The sequence below is a fragment of the Bos taurus genome, chromosome 6 (assembly GCF_002263795.3).
Source record: "Bos taurus isolate L1 Dominette 01449 registration number 42190680 breed Hereford chromosome 6, ARS-UCD2.0, whole genome shotgun sequence".
NCBI lineage: Eukaryota > Metazoa > Chordata > Mammalia > Artiodactyla > Bovidae > Bos > Bos taurus.
Window position 1 is genome coordinate 96,368,789 of NC_037333.1, and position 27,282 is coordinate 96,396,070.

The 27,282-nt window shown below is 40.4% G+C and overlaps 1 protein-coding gene across 1 annotated transcript in view; it reads right to left on the minus strand.

The window, feature by feature from the left end:
* The window catches only part of RASGEF1B (RasGEF domain family member 1B), a 660,869-nt gene that overhangs the window by 154,421 nt on the left and 479,166 nt on the right, over nucleotides 1-27,282 (minus strand). Inside the window, exon 4 of the mRNA XM_024993100.1 lies at nucleotides 16,268-16,351. Coding sequence (XP_024848868.1) covers nucleotides 16,268-16,351 — 84 coding nt within the window. The remainder of the gene's footprint in view (nucleotides 1-16,267; nucleotides 16,352-27,282) is intronic.

Genomic DNA, 27,282 nt, shown 5'->3' on the forward strand with positions numbered 1-27,282 from the left:
CACCTCTTTCCAGATATTGGTACCTTGTTTTTTCTTTCAGTTGGCAGAAATGAAACATATTGGCAAGGTAATTATTTAGGTCATTTTCTTTACAACCACAGGAAAAGTGATATTAGGTACTTGATTTTAATTAGGAATAAAAAAAGTTGTAAGGCTTTTCTCAATGATTTCCCTGACTACAAAAAAAGTACCATTCAAACTAGTGCTAGGTTAATTGTGCAAAAATTTCATCACTTTATCTTTTTGTTTAAGAACCATCCATAGTGCCCAACTGCTTAGAGTCAAACTCAAATTTCTAGTTCCAAGTTCTCTCATTATGGATCACTCACCAACTGGCTACCCTTTCTCATACCACTTATTCTTAAGAGTAATCCTTCAATATTTTCACTCTAGTCTATTCTCTAGGCTGCTGTGCTTTTGCACATGCTAATCTTAATCTGAACACTTCTACAATTTCTCTTTCCTAGTAAAGATTCTAGCCTTAAAAAAAAAAAAAAATCCATACGTATCAAATTCAGACTTATCTACAAGCATGTCCCTGGTGGTGGCCTTTACACATGTCTCTCTGTAAACAGAATGGTATCGTTTAGCATGTAATTTTTTTCTTTTACTTTACATTTGTTATGGTTGTTGAACTAGATTGTAAGAGCCAAAGTAGTATGATACTTAGGACTTTATTTTTAGATCTTACTAAAATAAAACTCAAGAGTTTTTAAAGGATCATCCTGATGACGTGCTTATGAGATCTATTAACGGCATGACCATGAAAGCGTGGCAGATTTTTAAAAATGGACACAATCGTCATGTTTTCTTTTCCTATCGAGACCCACTGTAAAGAGACTTGGGAGCTCCTCCCATCAAGTCTGTTTCTCCAGCTTTTGAAGGTTTCTGGCCTTAGAATTGTTTTGGCTAACAGAAGACAGAGGAAATGATGGCGTCCCTGTCCTGAGCTTAGGGCTCACGGGGCCTCTCTTAGTTTCATTTGCTTTCTGGGGATCCCTCTTCTGACATATGGACAAACCCAGGCTGGCCTGTTGAGGGATGAGAAACCATGCCATGCAGAGACTAGCCATCCCAGATGAGGTTCTTCTGGACTCACTAGCCCCCAGCCGACCTAGCAGCCGATCACAGATGCATGAGTGAGCCCAGTCAAGTCCAACAAGCCCTAAACTGAGCCCAGTCTAAGTCCAGACACATAGAATCAGAAGCTGAATTGTTCTTCTAATCCTTTAAGTTGGGGATGGCTTCATACATGATAAACATTAAAGAACACGGGGATTGCTTCATACATGATAAACATTAAAGGGTAAAAATTTTTAGATGACAGAATCTTGATACAAAAGGTTTCAGCTTTCTAGAATCATAAACTATACTACTGAGATAAAATATAACTGATTTAGGGCTTCCCTGTGTGGCTTAGCAGTAAAGAATCCTCCTTCAATGCAGGAGCCCCAGGTTCGATCCCTGGGTCTGAAAGATTCCCTGGAGGAGGGCATGGCAACCTACTCCAGTATTCTTGCCTGGGGAATCCCAAGGACAAAAGAACCTGGTGGGCAACAGTGCATACAGTCCCAAAGAGTCAGACACTATTGAAGTGGCTTAGCATGCACAAACATATAACTGATTTAAGTACAAAGCTCTAAGTTCAAGTTTAACATAAACAGTTGTGTGAATACAGGAGAGCAGAGATACAGATTACCAACATACATGCAGAACACGTTGGCTTTGGTTGACCACAAGCATATGACTCAATGTTTTGTTTCCACTCTTACAACAAAGCTTATATGATTTTATGTTGTGTTCAGTGTATAAGACCCCAAAGTGAGGTTTGTTCAAAGAACAGTGATCATGATGTTGGACTACAGACCATTTCACATGAGAGGAAATGGAAGGCAATGTAATTGCATATCCAGTAGAAAGACTAAGGTGTGAGAGTAAATAAGATAACTGTTTTCAACTATTTGAAGAGCTATCGTGTGGAATAAAACAGGATATGTTAGGTATTACCTCATTAAAAATTAGTACCCATGAATTAAAAAGAACAAAATTGGGTCATTTATAGAGATGTGGATGGACCCAGAGAATGTCATACAGAGTGAAATAAGTCAGAAAGAGAAAGAAAATATTATATATTAACACATACATGTGGAATCTAGAAAAATGGTATAGATGATCTTATGTGCAAAACAGAAACGGAGACACAAATGTACAGAAGAAACACACTGAGCGGGGGAAGGGAGGGGATGAACTGGGAGATTGGGATTGATATATATACACCATCGATGCTATGTATAAAATAGATAACTAGTAAGAACCTACTGTATTGCTCAGGGAACTCTACTCAGTGCTCTGTGGTGACCTAAAAATTGGAAGGAAATCCAAAAAAGAGCTTCCCTTGTGGCTCAGACAGTAAAGAATCTGCTTGCAATGTGGAAGACCTAGTTTCGACCCCTGGTTTGGGAAGATCCCATGGAGAAGGGCATATCTACCCACTCCACTATTCTTGCCTGGAGGATTCCATGGACAGAGGAGCCTGGGAGGCTACAGTCCATGGGATCAGAAAGAGTTGGACATGACTACAGGATTAACACTAATATATATATATACATATATATATCCCCTCCTTTTTGATTTCCTTCCAGTTTAGATCACTACAGAGAACTGAGCACTATATATATATATATATATATATATATATGTATTTAGTTTATTCACTTTGCTATAGAAACTGGTGATCTCAAACTGTGGTGCTGGAGAAGACTCTTGAGAGTCCCTTGGACAGCAAGGAGATCAAACAAGTCCATCCTAAAGGAAATCAGTCCTGAATATTCATTGGAAGGACTGATACTGAAGCTGAAGCTCCAGTACTCTGGCCACCTGATGAGAAGAGCTGACTCACTGGAAAAGACCCTGATCCTGGGAAAGGTTGAAGACAGGAGGAGTAGGGGGCAACAGAGCATGAGATGGTTGGATGGCATCACTGACTCAATGGACATGCGTTTCAGCAAGCTCTGGGAGATGGTGAAGGACAGGGAGCCTGGCGTGCTGCAGCCCATGGGGTTGCAAACAGGTGGACGCAATTTAACAACTGAACAACAACCACAAGAAAACATAACATATACAACATATTAAAGTGAATTATACTCCAATAAAAATTAATTAAAAAATAAAGTTATAGACCAAAAAAATTAGGACCCATGAATAGAAGCTCTAAGAAGATAGATTTCAGATCAGCATAGGAAAGAAGTCGTTAGGGAGCCTGCAGGTGTATATTATTTAAGAACACAGACTGCATAGTCAAAGCTGGGTCTTCTACTTACCAGCCATGCAATGTTGGGCAGTTGCCCAGTTTCCTCCTCAGCTGTAAAATGGAAATAATAACAGTACCATTTCACAAGGTTGTGATAAAGATTAAATAGGATTTTTGAAGATAAAATGCTTAGCTCAGTGTCTGGCATGCAGTAAGCACTCGATAAATTTTATTAAGCTATTTAAATATGACATGAACTGCCTCAGAGGGTGGAAAGCTTCCTCTAACTGGAGATATACTGAAGAGGTTTGGCAGGAATTTGTAGGATAGATTTAAGGGTTAGGTGAGAAGTTGGGCTGGATGATATTTAAATTATCTTCCAATGCTAAATAAGTCATTCTATATTCCTTAAGATAACTTCCTTAGTATCTCCCAGAATACTTAGCACTATTGATCAAATGATGTCTATCTACTATATTTAATAAACATTTTTGATTATATAATCATAATTTTTCTCATAGTAAGAGTTGCTCCATGCTGAAATGAAGTTGTGTGAGAATTCTTGATTCATGTTGTCTCTCTTCTCCTCTAAAACAAGTACACCACTAAATTTTATTTTTATGATTACCATAGTGACTAAAACTAAAAAGTGTAAATTTTAGCCCTACAAATTCTTCTTTGGGGACATTTAAATTGGTATGTTCAAAGTCCTCGTCTTTTCCCACTTGGCTTTTCCCTATCAGAATGTCTAATTTTAAACCAATCAGATTTTTCAAGGTACAAAAGGCTGAACTTTCTTTGGTGACTGACCTACTATCCAAAGTCCAAACTGGAGCCAGTAACCTTTTTTCCTCCTGTTTGTACACAGAGCATCTGGAAACACTGACCATGATCACTCTCGCCTTCTAAAGGCACAGCAAGCACTTCTAACTTCTACTGTAATTCAAGTTAATAAAATAGATCTGGTAGATTTACCTAAATGGGGTAATACGCCTATCTCCTTGGGCTTCCCTTGTGGTTCAGCTGTTAAAGAATCTGCCTGCAATGTGGGAGACCTGTCTTCAATCTGTGGGTTGGGAAGATCCCTTGGAGAAGGGAAAGGCTACCCACTCCAGTATTCTGGCCTAGAGAATTCCATCCTCAGTTATCTCATTGTCACCAGTCAATAGGAAGAAATTCACACAGGCCAAGGTGCTGTCTTGGTGGTTTCCAACTGATAAAAACCTTCCTTCGTTACGACAAGCTTCATCATAGCAATGGGCATTCATCATCTGTAAGCAGTGTTTACCTTCCTCATTAACGAAAGTTCAGAGTCAGGTACACTGGCCAAGAAAATCCTGAAATGAATAAATGAAGAGAAGAGTTCTAAACTGTGTGTTTGAATGAGCTCTGAACTCTGGGCTTTCTGTGAAATGAACAGGCAACGTACTCATAGGCACCAATAAGATTTCTGGAGCATCTGTCTGTGTCGTGTGCCATGCTCTGTGGTGCACCTGGAGGAATACAAGATGATAAATGTGCGCCGTTACCAAGAGGAGGCAGAGTACAAGCAATTTCAGCAAAGTGAGAGAAAAGCTGCAACAGGAGAAATACAAAGTACAGTTGTAACTCAGCATAGAGGTTGGAGGAGGGACAGAAGAGAATAGAAGGGAAATCTAAGACAGATTTTTAAAAAGAAGAGTGATTTGACAGGACCAAGTGGAAGGAGTAGCACGTACGATGACAGTCTCAGGAAGTAGAGTATTCTGTAGGATTTGGGAGGGGACAAGCAGATGGAGGTGACGGAGGGGCAGGGGAGTATTTCACACGTGCCCACCTCCACCATTCAGAGGGACTCAGACTAACTCAGTAGTCAGTGGAAAGCCATTCCAACATTGCATCAAGCAAGCATTGATCATAGTTTCCATTTGAAAGGATAAGTCTGTAGTGATACTGACAAGGAACTGAAAGACGATGATGAGAATGAAGAGGAAAACAGCTCAAGGGCTCCTTAGGAAGTAGATGAGAGATGATGAAGGCCTTAAATGTAGCAATCACAATAGGGAAGAAGAGGGTGAGATACAAAGGATTTAGAACCATCCGAAATGGATAACTGACTGAAAGGATGAGGTGGGGTGGGGAGTGGGGAAAGAATGATGGATGACACCCAAGAATCTGATTTGAATTGCTGGATAGAAGGTAGGAACATTCACTGAGAGAGGAACAGAACATCTGTAGAGCAGAGGAATCAGAGACCCGAAAGAGGTGCTGACTAGTTCAGGTTCGAAAGTGTTGAGCAAATGAAACAAGAAAATAGAGTATTGCTCATTGAGAGAGCATTGAGTTTTTTTAAGTACACTAGGAATGGAACACTGGCAAACACAAAATTGGAAGTATTATTGAGGAAAGATAAAATAACAAAAAAGACTGAGAAGGCCAGATGAGAATTACAACAGTCATCTTTCATAAAAGCCAAGAGAGGAACAACTTTTGAGGAGGGGTCAACTGAGTCATATTCCAGAAGAAATGAAATGTACTCTGGGTTTGTGTTAGTTGCTCAGTCATGCTCGACCCTTTGCAACCCCATGGATTGCAGCCCACCAGGCTCCTCTGTCCATGGGATTTTTCCAGGCAAGGATACTGGAGTGGGTTGCCATTTCCTTCTCCAGGGGATCTTCCCGACCCAGGGATTGAACCTGGGTCTCCTGCACTGCAGACAGATTCTTTACCATCTGAGCTACCAGGGAAGCCACCAAAAAGAAAAAAAAATTTAAAAAGGCAACGAGTGGCACACGGCCCCACCGTGGGGCCTGCGTACCCATCCTCCTCCCACGGGGGTGGGGCAGGGGCAGGTTTCTGCCCACGTGCTCTGGCAGTCGCCACCGTGGCCACTGCGCGCTGGGGAGGGGCAGCGGCGGTGAGGATTTCCCTACTGACCTTGGCAAGATCACTTTGACTGGTGCAGCGAAGGAAGGAACAACTTCCATGCCATGAAACATGAGCACATTCTCTGTTTTTTTTTTTTTCTATTTTGTTTTAATATCAACACATCTCTTATTGCTGATTCTCTGTGAAAGTCCTTAGCGTAAAAACTTCAGTTTCTGCCTTTTACAAATGAATAGAGCCTTTTAAGAGTTATTCTGTAAGCAAATGTCTTTTAAGGTAAAGTTGAATTTTTTCACTACGCTGTTCTTAGGTTTCAGAAGGCATTTCATGAAAAGCAGTCCAAACCCAGGTAATCTGAAAAGAGTGATCTCAGATAACAAAATGAGAATTCCTTTCCCTTTCTTTGTCTACCACTTCCCCCTCCTCAACAACCAGCTCCTGTATGGAAAGAATTATGTGTGGTGCTTTGGGGACACACATAATGAATAAGGCCCAATTCTCCACCCTAGCCCCCAGACAAGGAGATTACAAGCCCCTGCAAAAAAGACAGACATGCAATCAGCCAACCCTAAGGTAAGGTAAACTGAAATAAACATTCATAACAGTAAAAGCAAAGTTCCATGGGGGCCCAGAGGTAATTCCCCATTTCTCGTAAAATCCAGGAAATGACCTTTAAAAACATAGACACAATTGGGGAGTTCATCGCACCACTAATTACCTCCCTACTCTTCAGACCATAAACTTTTACGCAATCTGTTCTCTGTTCACTAAAGAGAACAGATGCCTTTATTTCACCAGGCATCTAAACTGCCTCCATGAAAAACTTAACAGGCATTAGTGGTGAGTGCAGATTTCAGCTCTCCCCTTGTCTGTACCATGAGTCTTTTATTAAGGCCACTTTTGACCCTTTTTCATTGAGAGCGTTAGAGTTCTTAAAATTAAATGCCTTGCCTCAAGGATTGGGTGAGCACCAACTCACCTTCTTCCAGAGGAGATAAACTGGGACACCCAAAGGTACGGGATGGCTTCTGAGGAATATTATTCTGATCTGAGTAACCTCATGCTGCTACCTTTGCAGTTCATATCCCCTTTAAAGTCCTTTGTAGAGCAGCTGCCTTTAAAGGGGCAACCTAACGCCGCATGCTCACACGTTATTTCCCACTTGTGCTGGGTTGCTATTTATAACAGGGCCTTTTGGAAAAAGAAAATCTAGGGTTGGTTAACTGCAGCCAGAGTGACCCATAATCTAAGCCAGGTTATACTTTTTTTGGCATCCTTCTGTGTCCTCTCAGGAAACTTTGATTATATTTCAATGAGGAAGAGAAAAGAGATTATCTGAATACATTTTTAAAATCTCTCTCCGGCAGGTGGTTAAGGCATAGATAGGTCCTTGCCTAGTTTTGGATGCCAACTCTATTGCTTACCAGTCCGTGACCTTGAACAAGTCCTTTATCCTTTCCAGGCTTCATGGGTAAAACAATTAAATGAGAGACTGGATATGAAGAACTTAGGTTAGTGTTTGGCACAGAGCTCTCAAACAATGGAATCTATTATAATAATGATTATTGCTGTTATCATTTATACCAAATTGCCCTGAATTACTGTTTATGGCACACTGCCTCACACATGGAAGGCATTTCTTAGTGGAAATAAGCAGCTGGCACAGAATGCTTAGAATGCAATATTTCCAAGAGGAGCTTCCCTTGGCTTTCTCAGGGGGACCCAGAGTATGGAGAAAGGAGCAAAACTGTATAAATTCTGGGCTAATTTTGTTGATAATTCTGCAGTGCTATGTCTCAGAATTCAGTGATATGCTATTTTTCTGATCTTTATGAATAGAGACAACATGTATTCTATGCCAGTTCCAGGTCATCTTTTTTCCCTGCCCCCAGGTGGGACAAATGAAAATTTCTCTTTTGGTCAGTAACAGACCAGGCAATATTTTTACTTAGCATTTTTCCATCAGAAGTTCCACATGATATTTTTCAACCAGGTTGTGCAAGAGAAATCAATGTGGTATTAAATGGAAAGTGTGAGCACACTGAGCCAAGGGAAAAATAAACAATAGTCCTGTGTAATACAAACATGACTCTGAGACCTCTGGTAATGGTGCAGTCTGCGATAGCAAGGGTCTGGTAATTACGTGTGTGTGTGTGCAATGTTAACAAGCCGTTTATCTCATATTTAAACATGAAGTATATCGTGACACGTCTATGCAGTTGAGCTGTACCATATATTTCACCCTTTAAAATAAATAAGCTGTAAAACAAAATCAGAGAATAAGAATGATTTCTAAGTTTGTTGTTTCTCATTTTAATTGTGTATAGGCATTTAACTGTTTATGAATTAACAACCTTGATGGGGCTTTCCTGGTGGCTCAGACAGTAAAGAATCTGCCTGCGATGGAGAAGATCCAGGTTTAAAAGCTGGGTCAGGAAGATCCCCCGGAGATAGGAATGGCTACCCACTCCAGTAGTCTTGTTTGATAAGCATAATAAAATAAATTCTATAGATATTAATTGTTCACATTTCACTTATATCCTATAGGTTTGGAAGCCAGAACTGAATATGCTTCTATGTTTATGAGTTCAGTCGCTCAGTCGTGTCCCACTCTTTGCAACCCCATGGACTCCAGCACGCCTGGCTTCCCTGTCCATCACCAACTCCCAGAGCTTGCTCAAACTTATGTCCATCAAGTTGGTGAAGCCATCCAACCATTTCATCCTCTGTTGTCTCCTTCTCCTCCTGCCTTCAATCTTTCCCAACATCAGGGTCTTTTCCAATGAGTCAGTTCTTCCCATCAGGTGGCCAAAGGAATGTTCCTTCAGCTTTAGCATGAGTTCTTCCAATGAATATTTAGGGCTTTAGGATGGACTGGTTTGATCTCCTTGCAGTCCAAGGGACTCTCAAGAGTCTCAAGAGTCTTCTCCAATACAGTTCAAAAGCATCAATTCTTCAGTGCTCAGCTTTCTTTATGGTCCAACTCTCACATCCATACATGACTACTGGAAAAAACATAGCTTTGACTATATGGATCTTTGTCAGCAAAGTAATTTATCTCTGCATTTTAATACACTGTCTAGGTTTGTCAAAGCTTTCGAACTGCCATTGGTTTCAGCATATTTGTTCAATCTTGTTCCAACTCTCTGTGCTTATAAGCCTATTTATAGAGTCATCTTGCCTGGTAGGAATGTTGGGATGGAAAGACTTCTTGTCCTTGTGCTTTAGGAAGCATTTCTTATCCTTCTGAACTCTTACCAATGGACCTAATGTAGTCAATTTCAGTCGAGGTTTTGCTTGGGTGGTATTGAGAATCCAGGAATCGAAATTCAAGGGAAATATATTTTCACCACTGCTTACTTAATATTCATAGGACAGTGCTAATGCTATTGATTAAAATTTTTTTCTGTTTTTAGTAGAAATAGTAGCCCACTCACATAGAATCCTATTGAACAACCATTGTGATCAGGATAAGAAGATGAAAATAGCTGAGTAATGGAATACAATTCCACATTCACTTAACCATCCTTGGACAAGCACTACCTGCTTACTATGTACATGTCATCACATCAGACGTTTTGAGGAAAGAGATGATGGGAAAAAATGACATGGACTCTAATATATGATAGTAGTAAAGGCTGATGTTTTAATGTATTAAGCCCAAATAATACGTGGTATTATATTTTATGTTAATAAAAGGACAGTGCATCTAGAATAAGCTATGAGATAACAATTCAGTCTTCCCATAAAATCCTGTGTAATAGAATTATAGCAAAAGCTGAAGCCCAAGGTGATTCCCTGAAGCCCCAGGGAATCCAAACCTGTTCCAGATGATGAAAGAATAGAATATTATACCAAATACATGGAGATATTTATAAATGTTTCCAAACTAATGTCAGTTCAGTTCAGTCCAGTCGCTCAGTCGTGTCCGACTCTTTGCAACCCCATGAATCGCAACACGCCAGGCCTCCCTGTCCATCACCAACTCCCGGAGTTCACTCAGACTCACGTCCATCGAGTCAGTGATGCCATCCAGCCATCTCATCCTCTGTCGTCCCCTTGTCCTCCTGCCCGCAATCCCTCCCAGCATCAGAGTCTTTTCCAATGAGTCAACTCTTCGCATGAGGTGGCCAAAGTACTGGAGTTTCAGCTTTAGCATCATTCCCTCCAAAGAAATCCCAGGGCTGATCTCCTTCAGAATGGACTGGTTGGATCTCCTTGCAGTCCAAGGGACTCTCAAGAGTCTTCTCCAACACCACTGTTCAAAAGCATCAATTCTTCGGTGCTCAGCCAAACTAATGTAGTTCCTACATATAATAATTATCAATAGAATGTTATTTGACCAGATAACCAGTTCCACTACAGTGCTTGAATAAGAATATTTTCAGTAGAAATTTGTTTCAGATCTAAGGAGAACTCCAAAATTCAGGATATGATGGCTATCTGGGTTTACTATAGTAGAGCTCAGCTAAACAGAGTTCTGTTCATCCCCTTATCCTCAGAGCCAGAAATTAGTCTTTGTAACTCGTCTTCCTTATCCAGATTGATTGGGGAGACAGCAACTCAGAATTTCATCCCTTTAACTAATGTTTACTGTATAGGTTCTGCCTTTTGCCTTCACTGAATCCCACGTGACTTCTCATAGGGCATGCAGTCTACTTTCTCCCATTTTAATTGTGTGCTAGAATACCATTGCAGCTACTGTACCAATGGCCAAATAATAGAGATATGGACAAGATGAAAGCCAATTTCTGTCTCAGGCAACAGCTGTCTGAACACAAGCAGATAATGGTTCTGTGTGGTTTCTCTGCCATCCTCTCATGGTCTAAGGTGGCTATTTCAGTTTTTGCTACCATATTTATATTCCAGCCAGCAGAAAGGGTCTGCCTTTAATATGAATGGCATGATTCAAAAATTACATACATCACTTCCATTCATATCTCATTAGCCATAATATTATATGGCCAACATCTAGCTGCAAGGGATGCTGAAAATGTGCTCTTTAGTTGGGTGGACATATGCCCAACTAAATCCTCTACTATCTTAGGAGAAGAGAGCTGACCCTTCACCTTGGAAGTTTCTTTCACCTTTAAGAATAGTTGGCTTAATACATTTTACCTCGGTGACCAGAAGCTAAATGTATAGAGAAAGAGAGCCAGTCACATCAGGTGCCCTCATTCTCAATTAATGAAATTACATTTATCTACAACTGTAGTAATTGTAGTAGCTTGCTGTGCTTAAAATTATTATTCTCTTTGGATTATTCCATTCCTGACTTTTGGGTTTTTTCTCTTTTTTTTGGAAACAGCAATAGGCCTCAGAGTACTTTGTGGGTTGCCTTCTTGGTTCCATCTTCTTTGGTCACTTAGAGCCCTAAATATTGAGTATTAAGTTCCAAGGTACTTCTCATTGAATTGGTGCTGTCTATGCAGACCTAGCCGTGATATAATGATGTAACACACTCAGAGATTCTCAATGGGCCATGACTTAGATGACGATTCTTAAAGTGGTCCATTTTGGCTAAGTTAAATTTTCCTTTGGTAAGAAAAATTCTCCAGTGTTAAAAGAAGCTAAACATCAGTGTGCAAAAAAGGGACACCTCTGTTTGTTTTCTTCCCACAGATGCCTCTCAACTCTGAAATAAAGCAGCTCTGCTGCTGCTGCTGCTGCTAAGTCACTTCAGTCGTGTCCGACTCTGTGCGACCCCATAGACGGCAGCCCACCAGGCTCCCCCGCCCCTGGGATTCTCCAGGCAAGAACACTGGAGTGGGTTGCCATTTCCTTCTCCAATGCATGAAAATGAAAAGTGAAAAGGAAGTTGCTCAGTCGTGTCCAACTCTTAGCGACCCCATGGACTACAGCCTACCAGCTCCTCCATCCATGGGATTTTCCAGGCAAGAGTACTGGAGTGGGGTGCCAAAAGCAGCTCTATATGTGGTTAATTCTGAGTTCACCAGTTTCTTTCTTATCTGTTGTTTATCCAGTACTTCCACCCAGCCCCTCCAGTTTCTCTCTTTACTCATGGAGAAATATAGAAGGCCCAGGGGGCCTCCATTAGTTTCTTAGTTACCCTTCCATTCGATAACACTGCTATCCTTCAAGGCTGTTTATCTCTCTCCATTTCCTTCTGGCCAAATCAAATCATGTATTAAAGTTATATTTCCTTAGACTTGAGGACAAGTTTACCTGTCTCCTAAATTATACTGAGAAAGACAGGTTGGCACAGCTATACTCATGGGCAGCTCTTAATCCCAAACAGTTCCATCTGCTTGTGTATTCTCTGCAGCTTTCAGAGGTCATGAAAGCTTGGGTCATTTAGACTTGGCATGCTCCGTACTTGGCATGGACTGTTATGCTGAGTTGAACTAATACTTCTTCCACCCACTCTCTTGTCAGTAGCCCCAGTGAGAATTTTGAAGGACAGCCTGGAGTTTGAATTTTATGGCATCCTCTCATGTCACCTATCTCCTTAAATCCCTGCTTTTGTTTCCATCATCATTCTCTAATTCCCTTTCAATAATCCACTTTGAATCTGCCATCAATTTATTGAAATTCTCCAATCCATTTTGCATTTATTGTTGGCCTGTGTATCTTCTTGGAGCTGTCAAATACATTAGTCTGTCTTAATTCATTCTTCAAAATATCTCCTATAAATGATAAAGGAAGCCCTCTAGTTATAACATTGTGGGATTTGGGGAAGTAAGTTCACCCGTTTCACAACACGATATTTAGATGATACAAAGGCAGGAAGATAAAGCTACCAAGGCATCCCCAGGAAATCCCAAGACACATATTTTTTAACATTTGCATTCTTGTTTACATAAATTTGCATGCTCCATTCAAAAGGCGCTGACTTCAGTTATGTAAAATAAAACAGAAAACTCTTCTTGATCTGAGAGTGGATATTCACACATTCCAGGCTTGCTTGCTGCCCAGAGTGATTTCAAGGGCTTCTCCCTAGAAAAGAAGGAAGTTTCCCTCCTTTAATTCCTGCCCTTTAATCATAACCACTAATGAAAATAGTTATCATTTAGTGGTAAGACTGGAGTTGGTGCCAAAATATTCCTTATTCTATTATGAGCTCACATTGGAAACCTCTGTTTTCTAATTAATATTTTCTCAACACCTTTCCTCCCCCTTGTAGCAAGGAAACACTGGTCTTTGGTTCAGCTTGGGGCACCCTAATTTGGGTGGTAGAAACTGCCTCTGGGTCCACCTTGAAGGCTTTTAACCAACAGAAAGTTTCTTGTCATTGAGGAAGAGAGTTTGGATTCTGGGCAGATTAAACATAGGTTTTAATTATCCACCCCCAAATGCTGCCTTCCATTGACCTCTATAATTAAAGCTTGACTTTCTTACAATTTTGGCATCATTCCCCCCCACATACACCCCCAAGTGGATAGATTAGAGAGCTGATTTTAAACTGAATTCATTAGAATATTTCACAGAACACGTGTTAAGCTAAAGCCAGAGCTATGGAGAGAAAAGAGAGAAAGTGTATTTTGGGGAGCAGCCCCTCTCACCCCAGGACAGTCCTGGTGTCACTGTACAGACAGACAATTACCTGCTCATTCAGCCCTGTAGGGGAGGGAAACCCGAGGAACATGTGCGAAATATTATCGAACCAAGAATGGTCATGTTGTTGTTGTTTAGTCGCTAAATCGTGTCCAGCTCTTTACAACTCAATTGACCAGGCTCCACTGTTCATGGGATTTCCCAGGCAAGATACTGGAGTAGATTGTCATTCCCTTCTCCAGGGGATCTTCCTGACCCAGGGATCAAACCCATGTCTCTTGCAACAAGAATCTCCCGGTGGATTCTTTACCAATGAGCCATCTGCGAAACCCAAGAATGGTCATATTGCCCTTGACTTCCTTCGGCTCTCTGACAAGCCTTTACCAAAGGCACTCTCTACCGTTTCTACATTGCTGTTAGTGTTTCTCAATCAGATCTAGGAAAACAGCAAGTAAACTCAGGACTGGCTATTAGATTGACGTGAAATTTAGTCAAAAGAGTCTCTCCGGGGCTCACGGACTTCTGAACTCAACCTTTGAAATGGCTTCTTTCCATCCCCACAAAGTGGTGGTCTATTTAGAACCTACATAAATAAAGTCAAAGGAAGTGGGGCTGGAAGGGACCCAGGCAGGGACAAAGCAGTGAAACGGAGCTGCTGCCAACACATTTTGTGATGTTCAGGGAGTGTTTTGTTTGTTTGTTGTTTTAATCTTTGGGCCAAAGGATACTCCTCCTACTTGGAACTGAAGTCAGCAGAGGGGAAGTGCAGACCTTAGTGAACATGAAGTACAGAAAAGTCAGTCCCAAGAAGCTTGGGGTCACTCCCCTGCTACGCATGCAAAACGTCAACCGCGCTGAGAGCATGGGCAGGAGACTTCCTGTTCCACTGGGAGTTCGTACTCCAAAGACAGCTGTCTTGGCAGGACTCACCGCCAAGGCAGAATTACCAGGAATTGCTGGGAAAAATAGATTCATTTCCTTTTAAAAACTACAAAAGCTCCAGCTCTGCCCACATATGTAGAAGTTGGAGAGAAAAGACCTATTGAAAGAACTTTTGTTTGTTTTTGACTTGTCCAGACAGTGACTATGGTTCATCCTAGTGGCTGGATTGTGTGTGGTCTGGAGATGCACCAATAACTGTAGCAAAGGACAGGAAGGTGACTGTTATCCCAGGTAGATTGGTGCTTCTGTTAAGGTGTGCCTGGCAATTGTCCTTGGCATTCTCGCCAAAGTGTCGAGAATGGTGTCCCTCTCTACATATAATACCCTTCAGCTCCCACTTCTTGAAATAAGCAAATTGAGCATGTGTTTCCTCTAAGTTTATCATGTGTATAGTGTTTCATTTATTCATTCATTCAATTCATTTGCATTTCCTGAGTACTTGCATATACAGTAAACAAAATAGGCTTAAAAAATCCTTGTTCTCATAAATTTTTATTAAATTAATTCTGATGAAGTCCCATGAGGCAGGTACCGGTATGAAGACTTCTTTACATTTGATTTGCTCAAAGTCACAGAGCTAGTGACCCTAGAACCCACCTCTTAACTATCCAGCTCTACACTCCCTGATGGGACTGATGGGTGTGATTTCAGGTTCAGAATCAGGCAAATACTGTAATTTCTCTTCTGGAGTCAAAGTTTTTCATTCTACAAGATAGTTTAAAGAACAAATATATTTGGAAGAGGGAGTGTGGTGGTTGGATTTCACAATAAGATGTTGAAGAGAATCAGATTTTGCTACACCCAAATATGCCACTTTTGCATAAGGATTACTTTGAGTCAAAGGCAATTGAGAAATAGCAGGTGTAGGCAAAGCTCTCTGACCTCTCTTTCTGTCTAAAAGTAGCACATAAACTTTCCTTTGTAAAAGTAACATAAATTTGTAACGGTGTCTTGCTTTTCCATACCAGGAAGAAGATGATTTTTAATCACTAGAAAAGACTCTTAGTAGTAGAAAAGGCACCAACTTGAGTTAGTATAACACACCTTACCAAGTAACTCTTAATTTTTCATTAATTTCCCCCATATATTGACCAGCTCACAAATTATGGCCCAGGGAAGCCCAACACCCTTCACCTTTCTCTTTTCACTTTTTCCAATATCACTCTTTGTTAAAATGTTATACAAATCTCAAATACAGTTGCTTCTTTGGATCTTCACTTCTTTTCTATGAAGGCCTCTTTATTCACAGTAATAAACCGTTTCTCTGTTTACCTGTCTTTTTTATTTCCTCAGTTTAATTTGCATTACCCCAGGCACTAAGCTAAAAGAGGCGAGGAAAAAGGTTTCCCTTCCCCTACAATGTAGATGACTAAAAGCCACCTCTTTCCTTCTCTTATGTTCCGGCAAGGGAAGGTGAGACAAAGAGCTAAGAAAGGGGGACACTGAAGGGATTTGGGGAGGACAGCACCAAGATCCACGTGAAGACCAGGGAATCTCAGATCAACATCACTTAGCTCAACATCTTGCCAAGGAGCAATGCCAGTAGGGCCAACCAAGAAGTTCAAAATCTGGATTTTTATCAGCCACTTTTATGAGATCAACTTGATTATGTCACCCAAATAGCTCAAGACAAAAAGAAAGAACAGCCAACAGACTCAAATTAAACCGTTCAGCAAGAAATGAATTCATTCTTACTTTGCCAACTGGCTTCTCAAGCAGAGGGCTTGCAAAGCAGATGGGAGTTATGCTGCTGTACATCGAAGGTTTCCATTGCTGTTCCTATGAGAAAGGAAACAGAGAGAGAGAGGTTTCAGGGACTTGGCTGGCTCTCCTACTGCATGAAGCCATGCTCCTGCTTCTCACAACAGTGCCTCAAGCACTTAACCATAATGGTTGTCTCTTGAAATGTCTGAGTCAGCGTTTTCACACAGGCACCTTCAGCTTACCGTCGGTGCAAACTCATTTAACCTTACGCAGGGGTACATTACAAAACCTCTTATGACATTCTGAAGGAGTATCGACAGAGGTGCAGAGTATTTTCAGCCTAATCTGCTAAGGTATCTTGCAGAACATAGATTAGACTTTTTTTGTTGTTGTTAAAAAAATAACACTACAAGTATCTCATCTCATTGCATAAAAACACTGACCACAGCTCAACTTCTGGTTTTCAAACCTCTGATTCTATATGGAGTACTGTCCAAAATTCTCTACCTGCCTTTTAGAACACTCCAAAATGTGGCTCTTTTTCCCTTTTTTGCTTTAGTTCCAACTCTCTCCTATAATTTAACCTAAACCTCAAGCCACATTTGGCCAACTGTGTTTTTCTTCAGTAGATTCCAGTCCATGCCTTTGTTTATACCGCTCCCAGTTTCTAAAAGATCCTTTCTTCACTATCTGCTATGATTTCCCACCTGTCCTAAGAAGCATTTCACTATATTCCTCCACTCTGGCTAGAATCAAAATAAACTTCTCCCAATCACAGGATTCACACCCTATTATTAGGGTACTTGTCATTATCTGCTGGGAAGTGACTTACTGAAGACAGGACTCCTGTTTTTGTTATCTTTGTATCCTTTACAATCTAACACAGGTCTTATGCATAGCTCTAGTCTGAATGTTTGTGTCCCCCCTGCCCACCGCCCCCAGAATTCATATGTTGAAATACTAAAGCCCCTAAGGGCTTCCCTGTTGGTCCAGGGGTTGGTACCTCACCTTCTAATGCAGGGTGTTAGTTTGATCCCTGGTCAGGGAGCTGAGGTCCTGTATGCCTCGCAGCCAATAAAAACAAAACATAAAAAGCAGAGATGATATTGCAACAAATTCAGTGGAGACTTTAAGGATGGTTCACATCAGAAAAAAAAAAAAAAAAAACCTTAAAAAACTCCTAAGCCCCAAATGGTGAAGGGATTAGGAGGTGGGGGCTTTAGGCAGTGATCTGGGAATGATTGGGATTAATGTCTTTGTAAAAGACATCCCAGGGTGCTGGCTGGCCTCTTTCCCATGTGAGGATACAAGGACAAGTCTGTGCCCTGGAAGAAGACCCTCACTCAACTGTGCTGACACCCTGATCTTAGACCTCGAGTCACCAGAAATCTGAGAAATAAAAGTCTGCTGCTTATAAACTCCCAATCTGTGGCATTTTGTTAGAGCAGCCTGAACGGACTAAGACATAGATATAGGTGCTTTCTATGACAGTACTCTTGTCTTTTGTTAGCTGAATCTTTTCTTTATATAGAAACACCCCAGCTGATCCAGCTCTCTCTGGCCCTCAGCTCTCATTCTCACTAAGCACATTTTTCAGTCTCATTAGAGGAAATATCAAGATACTTGTTATTGAAAAAAAAAAATCTTAACTGTAGGTACCAACAACCCCATAAAATAAAAATGACCTTTAAAACTGAATCAAGCAAGTATTGACCCATCCCCGCCTCCTGCTGTCCATTAATTGGCCGTGTTTCTTGAGTGAAAGAAAGATTTTTTTCAGTGGTCCTAGCAAAGGAATGGAGTACACCCTCTGGAATCTCTACCCCTGCTGTTACTAATTATCTTACTCTGGGCAAATTACTCGTATTTTCGACCAGGGTGGCCCTGCCTGTAAATGTGGTTCACGTTATTTACACATATCTCGCAGGGCATTTTGAGACGAATTGTGGAGCTATCTGTGGCCTAGAAAGGCAAAGCTGGGGAAGAGGCCCCTGCAGTCCACCCCCAGGAGAAGCCATTCAAACCTCTGACTTTCTTCCTGTGGTCTAGAAACAGGGGTGATGGTCAAATTCCAAGGCATATGGCTTTCTGTTCATTAGGAGTGAAGCTGAGACCAGCAACTCATTTCACAGGTCAAGTTCCAGCCATCAACGTTTAATTACCACCAAACCTATTGGCCCAGGTCCCAACCACATTAGGGCACGCATGAAAGTTCTAAAGGATCCAGTTACCAAATCCGACCTTTCAGAGATAAAAAGACATTCATTGAGTGGCACCAGAGAAAAAGCTGAAGTACATCAACTGAGACTGTGACTTTTTTTTTTAAATGAAAATAACAGTTCAGTGTTGATGATCAGGACACATGACTCAGTTTCAAGGAAGTCAATCTGCAGACGTAGTAGTTGAATTTGAGGAACTCTGCCCTTCCCTCTAAGGCTGGTCCAGTTGCTATGGCAACAGGTAACTAGTTTTCTTAGGTGGATGTGAAGCTTGATTTTCTTTGGGACCAAAGAGTCCCTTGATATGATTGCACTGGGTATATTTAAGACTGAAATGACGTACGAGTCCCAAAGCATAGATCTCTTACCTAGAAATCATTTGTGTGGTGGGAAAACACGTGATGATTCTGGGCCATATATAAAAGGATATTTCTGAGATAATGGGTTCACATACAAAACACAGAGTAGTCAGGGGCATGTTGTTATGACTAAACTGTTGTTGTCATTCAGTCTCTAAGTTGTGTCTGACTCTGAGACTTCATGGACTGCAGCACACTGGGCTTCCCTGTCCTTCACAATCTCCCGGAGCTTGCTCAAACTCACTTTCATTGAGTCAGTGATGCCGTCCAACCATCTCATCCTCTTGACATCCAACCTACGTCACCTCCTTCTCCTCCTGCCCCCCTAAATAGTATTTCCTTTTCCCTCTCTCATTTGGTCATTTTAGGTTTTCCAACCCAGGGTTTGTTGTTGCTATTATTTGGGTAGTTGAGTGGCTGGGTGGCTGATATTGGGAGCTGTTCCCCATCTAACCTATTGTTTGCTCTATGTGGGGACAGGGACTCTGAGGATGGTCTTAAAGTGGAATAAGAGAAACTTTGGGAAAAGTCAAAGCCTCAGGCAAATCTGGCCATCCTCTCCAGCTCTCTGCAAGATAAGGGCGAAACTGCCCCTTTATCTTCTTCCCATAATAACTTCAGAGCATTCCTGAGAAGCTACAGAACTGCTGAGAGCTCTCTGCAATGACAGGTACCTGGGGTTACTTTTCTAAGACTGGATTCCTAAAAGGAGACCAAAGAAGTGGTTAAGACCATGAACTGTAATTACAACCTTCAGTGTTTACCCTGGAGTCTGGAATATAAGGGCAATTCCTGGTGCCGAAGGACAGAAATAATCCAGAATTTTGAGGAGGAAGGACACAGGCATCACCTCGCAGCTCAGCTCGCTGACCGAGCAGTGGGATCAGTGCAGGTGGCATCTGTCCAAGGGGGTGTCACTGGGCAGCTCAAACAACCCTAATAACTCTGAAGAAAAGAATGCGTCTTTGCTCAGAAATCTTGATTTTTTTTTTTAAATTAATTTTTACTGCAGAGTAGTTGCTTTACAGGGGCTTTCCCAGTGGCTTAGATGGTAAGAATCTGCCTTTTATGGGGGAGACCTGGGTTTGATCCCTAGGTAGGGAAGATCTCCTGGAGAAGGGAATGGCAACCCACTCCAGTATTCTTGCCTGGAGAATTCCATGGACAGAGGAGCCTGGCGGGCTACAGTCCAGGGGTCTTAAAGAGTCAGACACAAATGAGTGACTAACACACACACATGCACAGTGGCTTTAAAATATTGTGCTAGTTTCTACTGGACAGCAAAGTGAATCAGCTATATGTGTACATGTTGTGTTAGTCCCATAGCTGTGTCCGACTCTTTAAGACCCCATGGACTGTAGCCCTCTAGGCTCCTTTGCCCATGGGATTCTCCTGCCAAGAACACTGGAGTGTAGCCATTCTCTTCTCCAGGGGATCTTCCTGACCCAGGGATCAAACCTGGATCTCCCATATTGCAGGCAGATATTTTATTGTCTGAGCCACCAGGGAAGCCCCGTATGTATACATACACCCCCTCTTTTTTTCTGATTTGTATTCCATAGAAAACACGGATGTGGATGTCAATCAACTGCCTGTACCTCCTCCCCACACCTCAGGGCTGTAAACAATGTGTTCTGTTTTGAGATACAAGCAGATTCTACTTCAAAGACGGCCACCCCTCATCCATCCTCAACTTGTCACCCATTCTTTATCCAGATTAAAGATGACCGCACCTTCCATCTACAGAGTGCTCCCAAAGGACTGAGGACAATTTTACCCCAAAGGATCATGAGACACTTCTATATTGCACCTTTTGAGGAAATATCAAGTTACTTTCCCCTGTAATTAACACCTATGAAAACACACTCTTTTTTATTTTTAGCCTTTTGAATCATTTCTTTAGAATATTTTTCCCAGGAGTAGGGTTCCTATGCCAAAGATATGGACATTTTTATGGCTCTTTTGATTTACTATCTATACTGCTTTTCAAAAGGATTGGGCTGGTTCACACAGCTACCATACGTCATATGTGTATCACATATGTGTATGTATTGCATATATGTATACACACTTTTTTCAGCACAGCAAACTTATGAGCAGTACTTTCAAGAGCTGCTTCTGGGACTCAGGAGGGGAATATATTTCAAATATTTAGTGGGAACCAGGGAAGGGAAAGTTCCTAAAAGGGATGTGATATAGCTACATAGAGAGGAGGGGCCAGGCCCCATTGCTCTGGCCCCTCTACCCTCTGTCCCCCCAGCCGAAGAGTTGGGACCAATCAACAGGAATCTGGGTTCACCCCACCCAGGCCAGCCGGAGTTCCTTCTTAGCAAGGGTCAAGCACACAGACGCAGAGGTGAGGTGGCCTTGGGAAGGGAGGAGAGCTGGGTGGAGGGCCATTACATGTTGACTCACTCAGGCTTGACCAGACTTCCTCCCTTTTTCCACACTCCAGTACAATTTTGGTGAACTTAAGTAAACTGCACCCGCTGCTAAGTGCTCCCGCTTCCTTTGGGTTATTATCACAGACCCACACCAGCTCCGGTATATGAAAATCCCCTCCCCTCAAAACCTGTGAGCAGAGAGAGGCTCATGGGGAAGAACAGACTTGCAGGCACTCCAGTTTTTAAATTTCTGGGCAGAATCCTGGGAGAACCTGAGCTACTTAAATATTCTTCAGTGCCTCCCCCAGTATGCATTTCCCTTAAATGCTCCGCTGAATCTTTGCATGTCAATTTCTAATTCTTAGATATTTTACATGTTGATTTTTAAATGTCCCTTGTGCTTTTGCCTTCCTTTCCTATGATTTATGCATCTTCAGTACCACCTGTACTTACCACAAGGCTGCCATTACAAAACACATTAAAACAAGTGCCTTCAAAATGCTCAACAACATTAATGAGACTTTTGAAAGAAAGTGGCACATCCCCCTCACCACAGTCTCCTCTCTCTGATTCCTGCCAGCCTTTATCCAGATGAATGTATATTTAGCTACAGCATCACTTTGCTTTACTCTGAACATCACATTATGTATGTTCTGTGTTGTTATGTAGTTCTAGGGCTTATAATATTTAGTGATTACATCATGTTCCATCAACAGGATGCAGTATAATGTCATTTACTATCCTGATACATATTTTATTTCCATTTTTTCACTGTAATTTTTTTGAAGTTTTTATTTTTTAAATTTAAATTTATTTATTTTAATTAGAGGCTAATTACTTTACAATATTGTTTTGCCATACATCAACATGAATCCGCCACGGGTGTACATGTGTTCCCAATCCTGAACCCCGCTCCCACCTCCCTCCCCATAAACAGTTCTATTGATACAATTCACATGCCATTCACTTCACCCATTTAAGGTGAGCAATTCACTATTTCTCAGAAAAAAAAAAAAACCTCATAAGGTTGTGCAGCCATTGTTGTTCAGTCGCTCAGTGATGTCTGACTCTTTGCAAAGCCCATGGACTGCAGCACACCAGGCTTGCCTGTCCATCACCATCTCCTGGAGTTTGTTCAAACTCAAGTCCATGGAGTCGGTGATGCCATCCAACCATCTCATCCTCTATCATCCCCTTCTCCTCCCGCCTTCAATCTTTCCCAGCATCAGGGTCTTTTCCAATGAGTCAGCTCTTTGCATCAGGTGGCCAAAGTATTGGAGCTTCAGCTTCAGCATCAGTCCTTCCAATGAATATTCAGGGTTGATTCCCTTTAGGATTGACTGGTTTGATCTCCTTGCCATCCAAGGGACTCTCGAGTTTTCTCCAGCACCACAGTTCAAAAGCATCAGTTCTTCAGTGCTCAGCCTTCTTTATGGTCCAACTCTCACACACATACATGACTACTGGAAAAACTACAGTTTTAACTATACGGACCTTTGTTAGCAAAGTAATGTCTCTGCTTTTTAATATGTTGTCTAGGTTTGTGCAGCCATTACAACAATGTAATTTTAAGGTATCTGTGTCCCCTGCCAAAAGAAACTCTTTACCTATTAGTAACTCTCCACCATTCCCCTGTCCCCTCCCCCCAGTCTTAGGCAACCACTAGTCAACTTTCTATTTGTATTTTTGCCCATTCTAAACATTTTATATTTACATGAATGAAATCATACAATATACTGTCTTCTGTGAGTTTCACCTAGTGTAATGTTCTCAAAGATTATCCATGTTGTAGGATATATCATCACTTCATCATTTTTTGTTGTCCAAAAAAATTCCTTTGAATGGATATACCATATTTTATTGATCTATTTATTCATATAAGTTGTTTTTACTTTGGGGCTATTATGAATAAGGCATTTATGAGCACTCATGTACAAATTTTCATTTCTCTTGGTTATACACCTAGGTGTGGAAATGCCAGATCATAAGACATTTCTATATTTCACATTTTGAGGAACTATCAAACTATTTTCCCCTGCAATTAATACCTATGAAAATATACTTTTTTGGTATTTTAAATTATTTCTTTAGAATATTTTTCCGTGAGTAGGGTTCCTGTGCCAAAATTATGGACATTTTTATGGCCATGGCTATTTACTATCTATACTGCTTTTTGAAAGGATTAGACTTATAAGTAAAACACAATATCTAAATAAGTTTATACAACTACCATATATCATATGTGTATCCTGTATGTATACACACGCTTTTTTCAACACAGCAAACTTTTGAGGAAGATGCCACAATTAATCTCATATTTATAGATGAAGATACCAAGGGTCATAGAGATTGGAAACTCAAGTGTTAGATGACCAACCAAAGCAAAGCAATGCCTCTTTTATGGGCTTCACTGGCTTCAAGTGTCTGAATCCAACATGTCACTGGTTTCAATGAGTAATTGCTGACTACGTGTCTCTCCTGTAATCTCTTTAGCTTGTGTCACAATGAAACAAGCATGGGGATGGAGTCAGAGGCACGGAATCAAATTCCAGCCCCATAACATGCTAGCATGGAGATCTAGAGTAGGTTGCTGAATCACTAAGCATCAGTCTCCACAAACATACAACATGATACCTACATCATAGGCTTACCTGGAGGATTTAAGTTAAAATTCAAGTCAGCAAAGAAATTACATAATAATGCTCAATTCCCTATTATAATTTAATACATTTTCTCTACTGTCAGTCAGAAAATTATCCTCTGAGTTACTGTAACTTAGCTCTATACTAAATTTATGACTTTTTATATAAAATATTGATTACATAAGCAATATCAAGGTTTATAAAAATGTTTCAATAAAATTTATAGCAATTATAGATTTTAAAATATTATAAAAGGCACAAGAAAATTATTTAGAAATTTATCAATTAAGTTCAAGTGGCATGTTTACTTTTAAATTAAAAATATTCAGAACTTTTAAATTATAAATTATAATTAAAAATTTTAAGTAAAACACAAAGTCTAAAATAGAAATATTTTAAATATTAAAAAATAGTAAATCATGAGTTAATAAAATAAGAATTGGCTCATAAACATAAATGCTTATTTTATTTTATTTTTTTTAAATTTTATTTTTAAACTTTACAATATTGTATTAGTTTTGCCAAATATCAAAATGAATCCACCACAGGTATACCCGCGTTCCCCATCCTGAACCCTCCTCCCTCCTCCCTCCCCTACCCTCCCTCTGGGTCGTCCCAGTGCACCAGCCCCAAGCATCCAGTACCATGCATCAAACCTGGACTGGCGACTCGTTTCATACATGATATTATACATGTTTCAATGCTATTCTCCCAAATCTCCCCACCCTCTCCCTCTCCCACAGAGTCCATAAGACTGATCTATACATGAGTGTCTCTTTTGCAGTCTCGTACTACACAGGGTTATTGTTACCATTTTTCTAAATTCCATATATATGCGTTAGTATACTGTATTGGTGTTTTTCTTTCTGGCTTACTTCACTCTGTATAATAGGTTCCAGTTTCATCCATCTCATTAGAACTGATTCAAATGTATTCTTTTTAATGGCTGAGTAATACTCCATTGTGTATATGTACCACACCTTTCTTATCCATTCATCTGCTGATGGGCATCTAGGTTGCTTCCATGTCCTGGCTATTATAAACAGTGCTGCGATGAACATTGGGGTACACGTGTCTCTTTCCCTTCTGGTTTCCTCAGTGTGTATGCCCAGCAGTGGGATTGCTGGATCATAAGGCAGTTCTATTTCCAGGTTTTTAAGGAATCTCCACACTGTTCTCCATAGTGGCTGTACTAGTTTGCATTCCCACCAACAGTGTAAGAGAGTTCCCTTTTCTCCACACCCTCTCCAGCATTTATTGCTTGTAGACTTTTGGATCGCAGCCATTCTGACTGGCGTGAAATGGTACCTCATTGTGGTTTTGATTTGCATTTCTCTGATAATGAGTGATGTTGAGCATCTTTTCATGTGTTTGTTAGCCATCTGTATGTCTTCTTTGGAGAAATGTCTATTTAGTTCTTTGGCCCATTTTTTGATTGGGTTGTTTATTTTTCTGGAGTTGAGCTGTAGGAGTTGCTTGTATATTTTTGAGATTAGTTGTTTGTCAGTTGCTTCATTTGCTATTATTTTCTCCCATTCTGAAGGCTGCCTTTTCACCTTGCTAATAGTTTCCTTTGTTGTGCAGAAGCTTTTAAGGTTAATTAGGTCCCATTTGTTTATTTTTGCTTTTATTTCCAATATTCTGGGAGGTGGGTCATAGAGGAATCCTGCTGTGATGTATGTTGGAGAGTGTTTTGCCTATGTTCTCTTCTAGGAGTTTTATAGTTTCTGGTCTTACATTGAGATCTTTAATCCATTTTGAGTTTATTTTTGTGTAAGGTGTTAGAAAGTGTTCTAGGATAGATCACATCCTGGGCCATAAATCTAGCCTTGGTAAATTCAAAAAAATAGAAATCATTCCAAGCATCTTTTCTGACCACAATGCAGTAAGATTAGATCTCGATTACAGGAGAAAAACTATTAAAAATTCCAACATATGGAGGCTGAACAACACCCTGCTGAATAACCAACAAATCACAGAAGAAATCAAAAAAGAAATCAAAATTTGCATAGAAACTAATGAAAATGAAAACACAACAACTCAAAACCTGTGGGACACTTTAAAAGCAGTCCTAAGGGGAAAGTTCATAGCAATACAGGCATACCTAAAGAAACAAGAAAAAAGTCAAATAAATAACCTAACCCTACACCTAAAGCAACTAGAAAAGGAAGAAATGAAGAACCCCAGGATTAGTAGAAGGAAAGAAATCTTACAAATTAGGGCAGAAATAAATGCAAAAGAAACAAAAGAGACCATAGCAAAAATCAACAAAGCCAAAAGCTGGTTCTTTGAAAGGATAAATAAAATTGACAAACCATTAGCCAGACTCATCAAGAAACAAAGGGAGAAAAATCAAATCAATAAAATTAGAAATGAAAATGGAGAGATCACAACAGACAACACAGAAATACAAAGGATCATAAGAGACTACTATCAAAAATTATATGCCAATAAAATGGACAACGTGGAAAAAATGGACAAATTCTTAGAAAAGTACAACTTTCCAAAACTGGACCAGGAAGAAATAGAAAATCTTAACAGACCCATCACAAGCACGGAAATTGAAACTGTAATCAAAAATCTTCCTGCAAACAAACCCCAGGTCCAGACGGCTTCACAGCTGAATTCTACCAAAAATTTAGAGAAGAGCTAACACCTATCCTGCTCAAACTCTTCCAGAAAATTGCAGAGGAAGGTAAACTTCCAAACTCATTCTATGAGGCCACCATCACCCTAATACCAAAACCTGACAAAGACCCCACAAAAAAAGAAAACTACAGGCCAATATCACTGATGAACATAGATGCAAAAATCCTTAACAAAATTCTAGCAATCAGAATCCAACAACACATTAAAAAGATCATACACCATGACCAAGTGGGCTTTATCCCAGGGATGCAAGGATTCTTCAATATCCGCAAGTCAATCAATGTTACACACCACATTAACAAATTGAAAAACAAAAACCATATGATTATCTCAATAGATGCAGAGAAAGCCTTTGACAAAATTCAACATCCATTTATGATAAGAACTCTCCAGAAAGCAGGAATAGAAGGAACATACCTCAACATAATAAAAGCTATATATGACAAACACACAGCAAACATTATCCTCAATGGTGAAAAATTGAAAGCATTTCCTCTAAAGTCAGGAACAAGACAAGGGTGCCCACTTTCACCATTACTATTCAACATAGTTTTGGAAGTTTTGGCCACAGCAATCAGAGCAGAAAAAGAAATAAAAGGAATCCAAATTGGAAAAGAAGAAGTAAAACTCTCACTGTTTGCAGATGACATGATCCTTTACATAGAAAACCGTAAAGACTCCACCAGAAAATTACTAGAACTAATCAATGATTATAGTAAAGTTGCAGGATATAAAATCAACACATAAAAATCC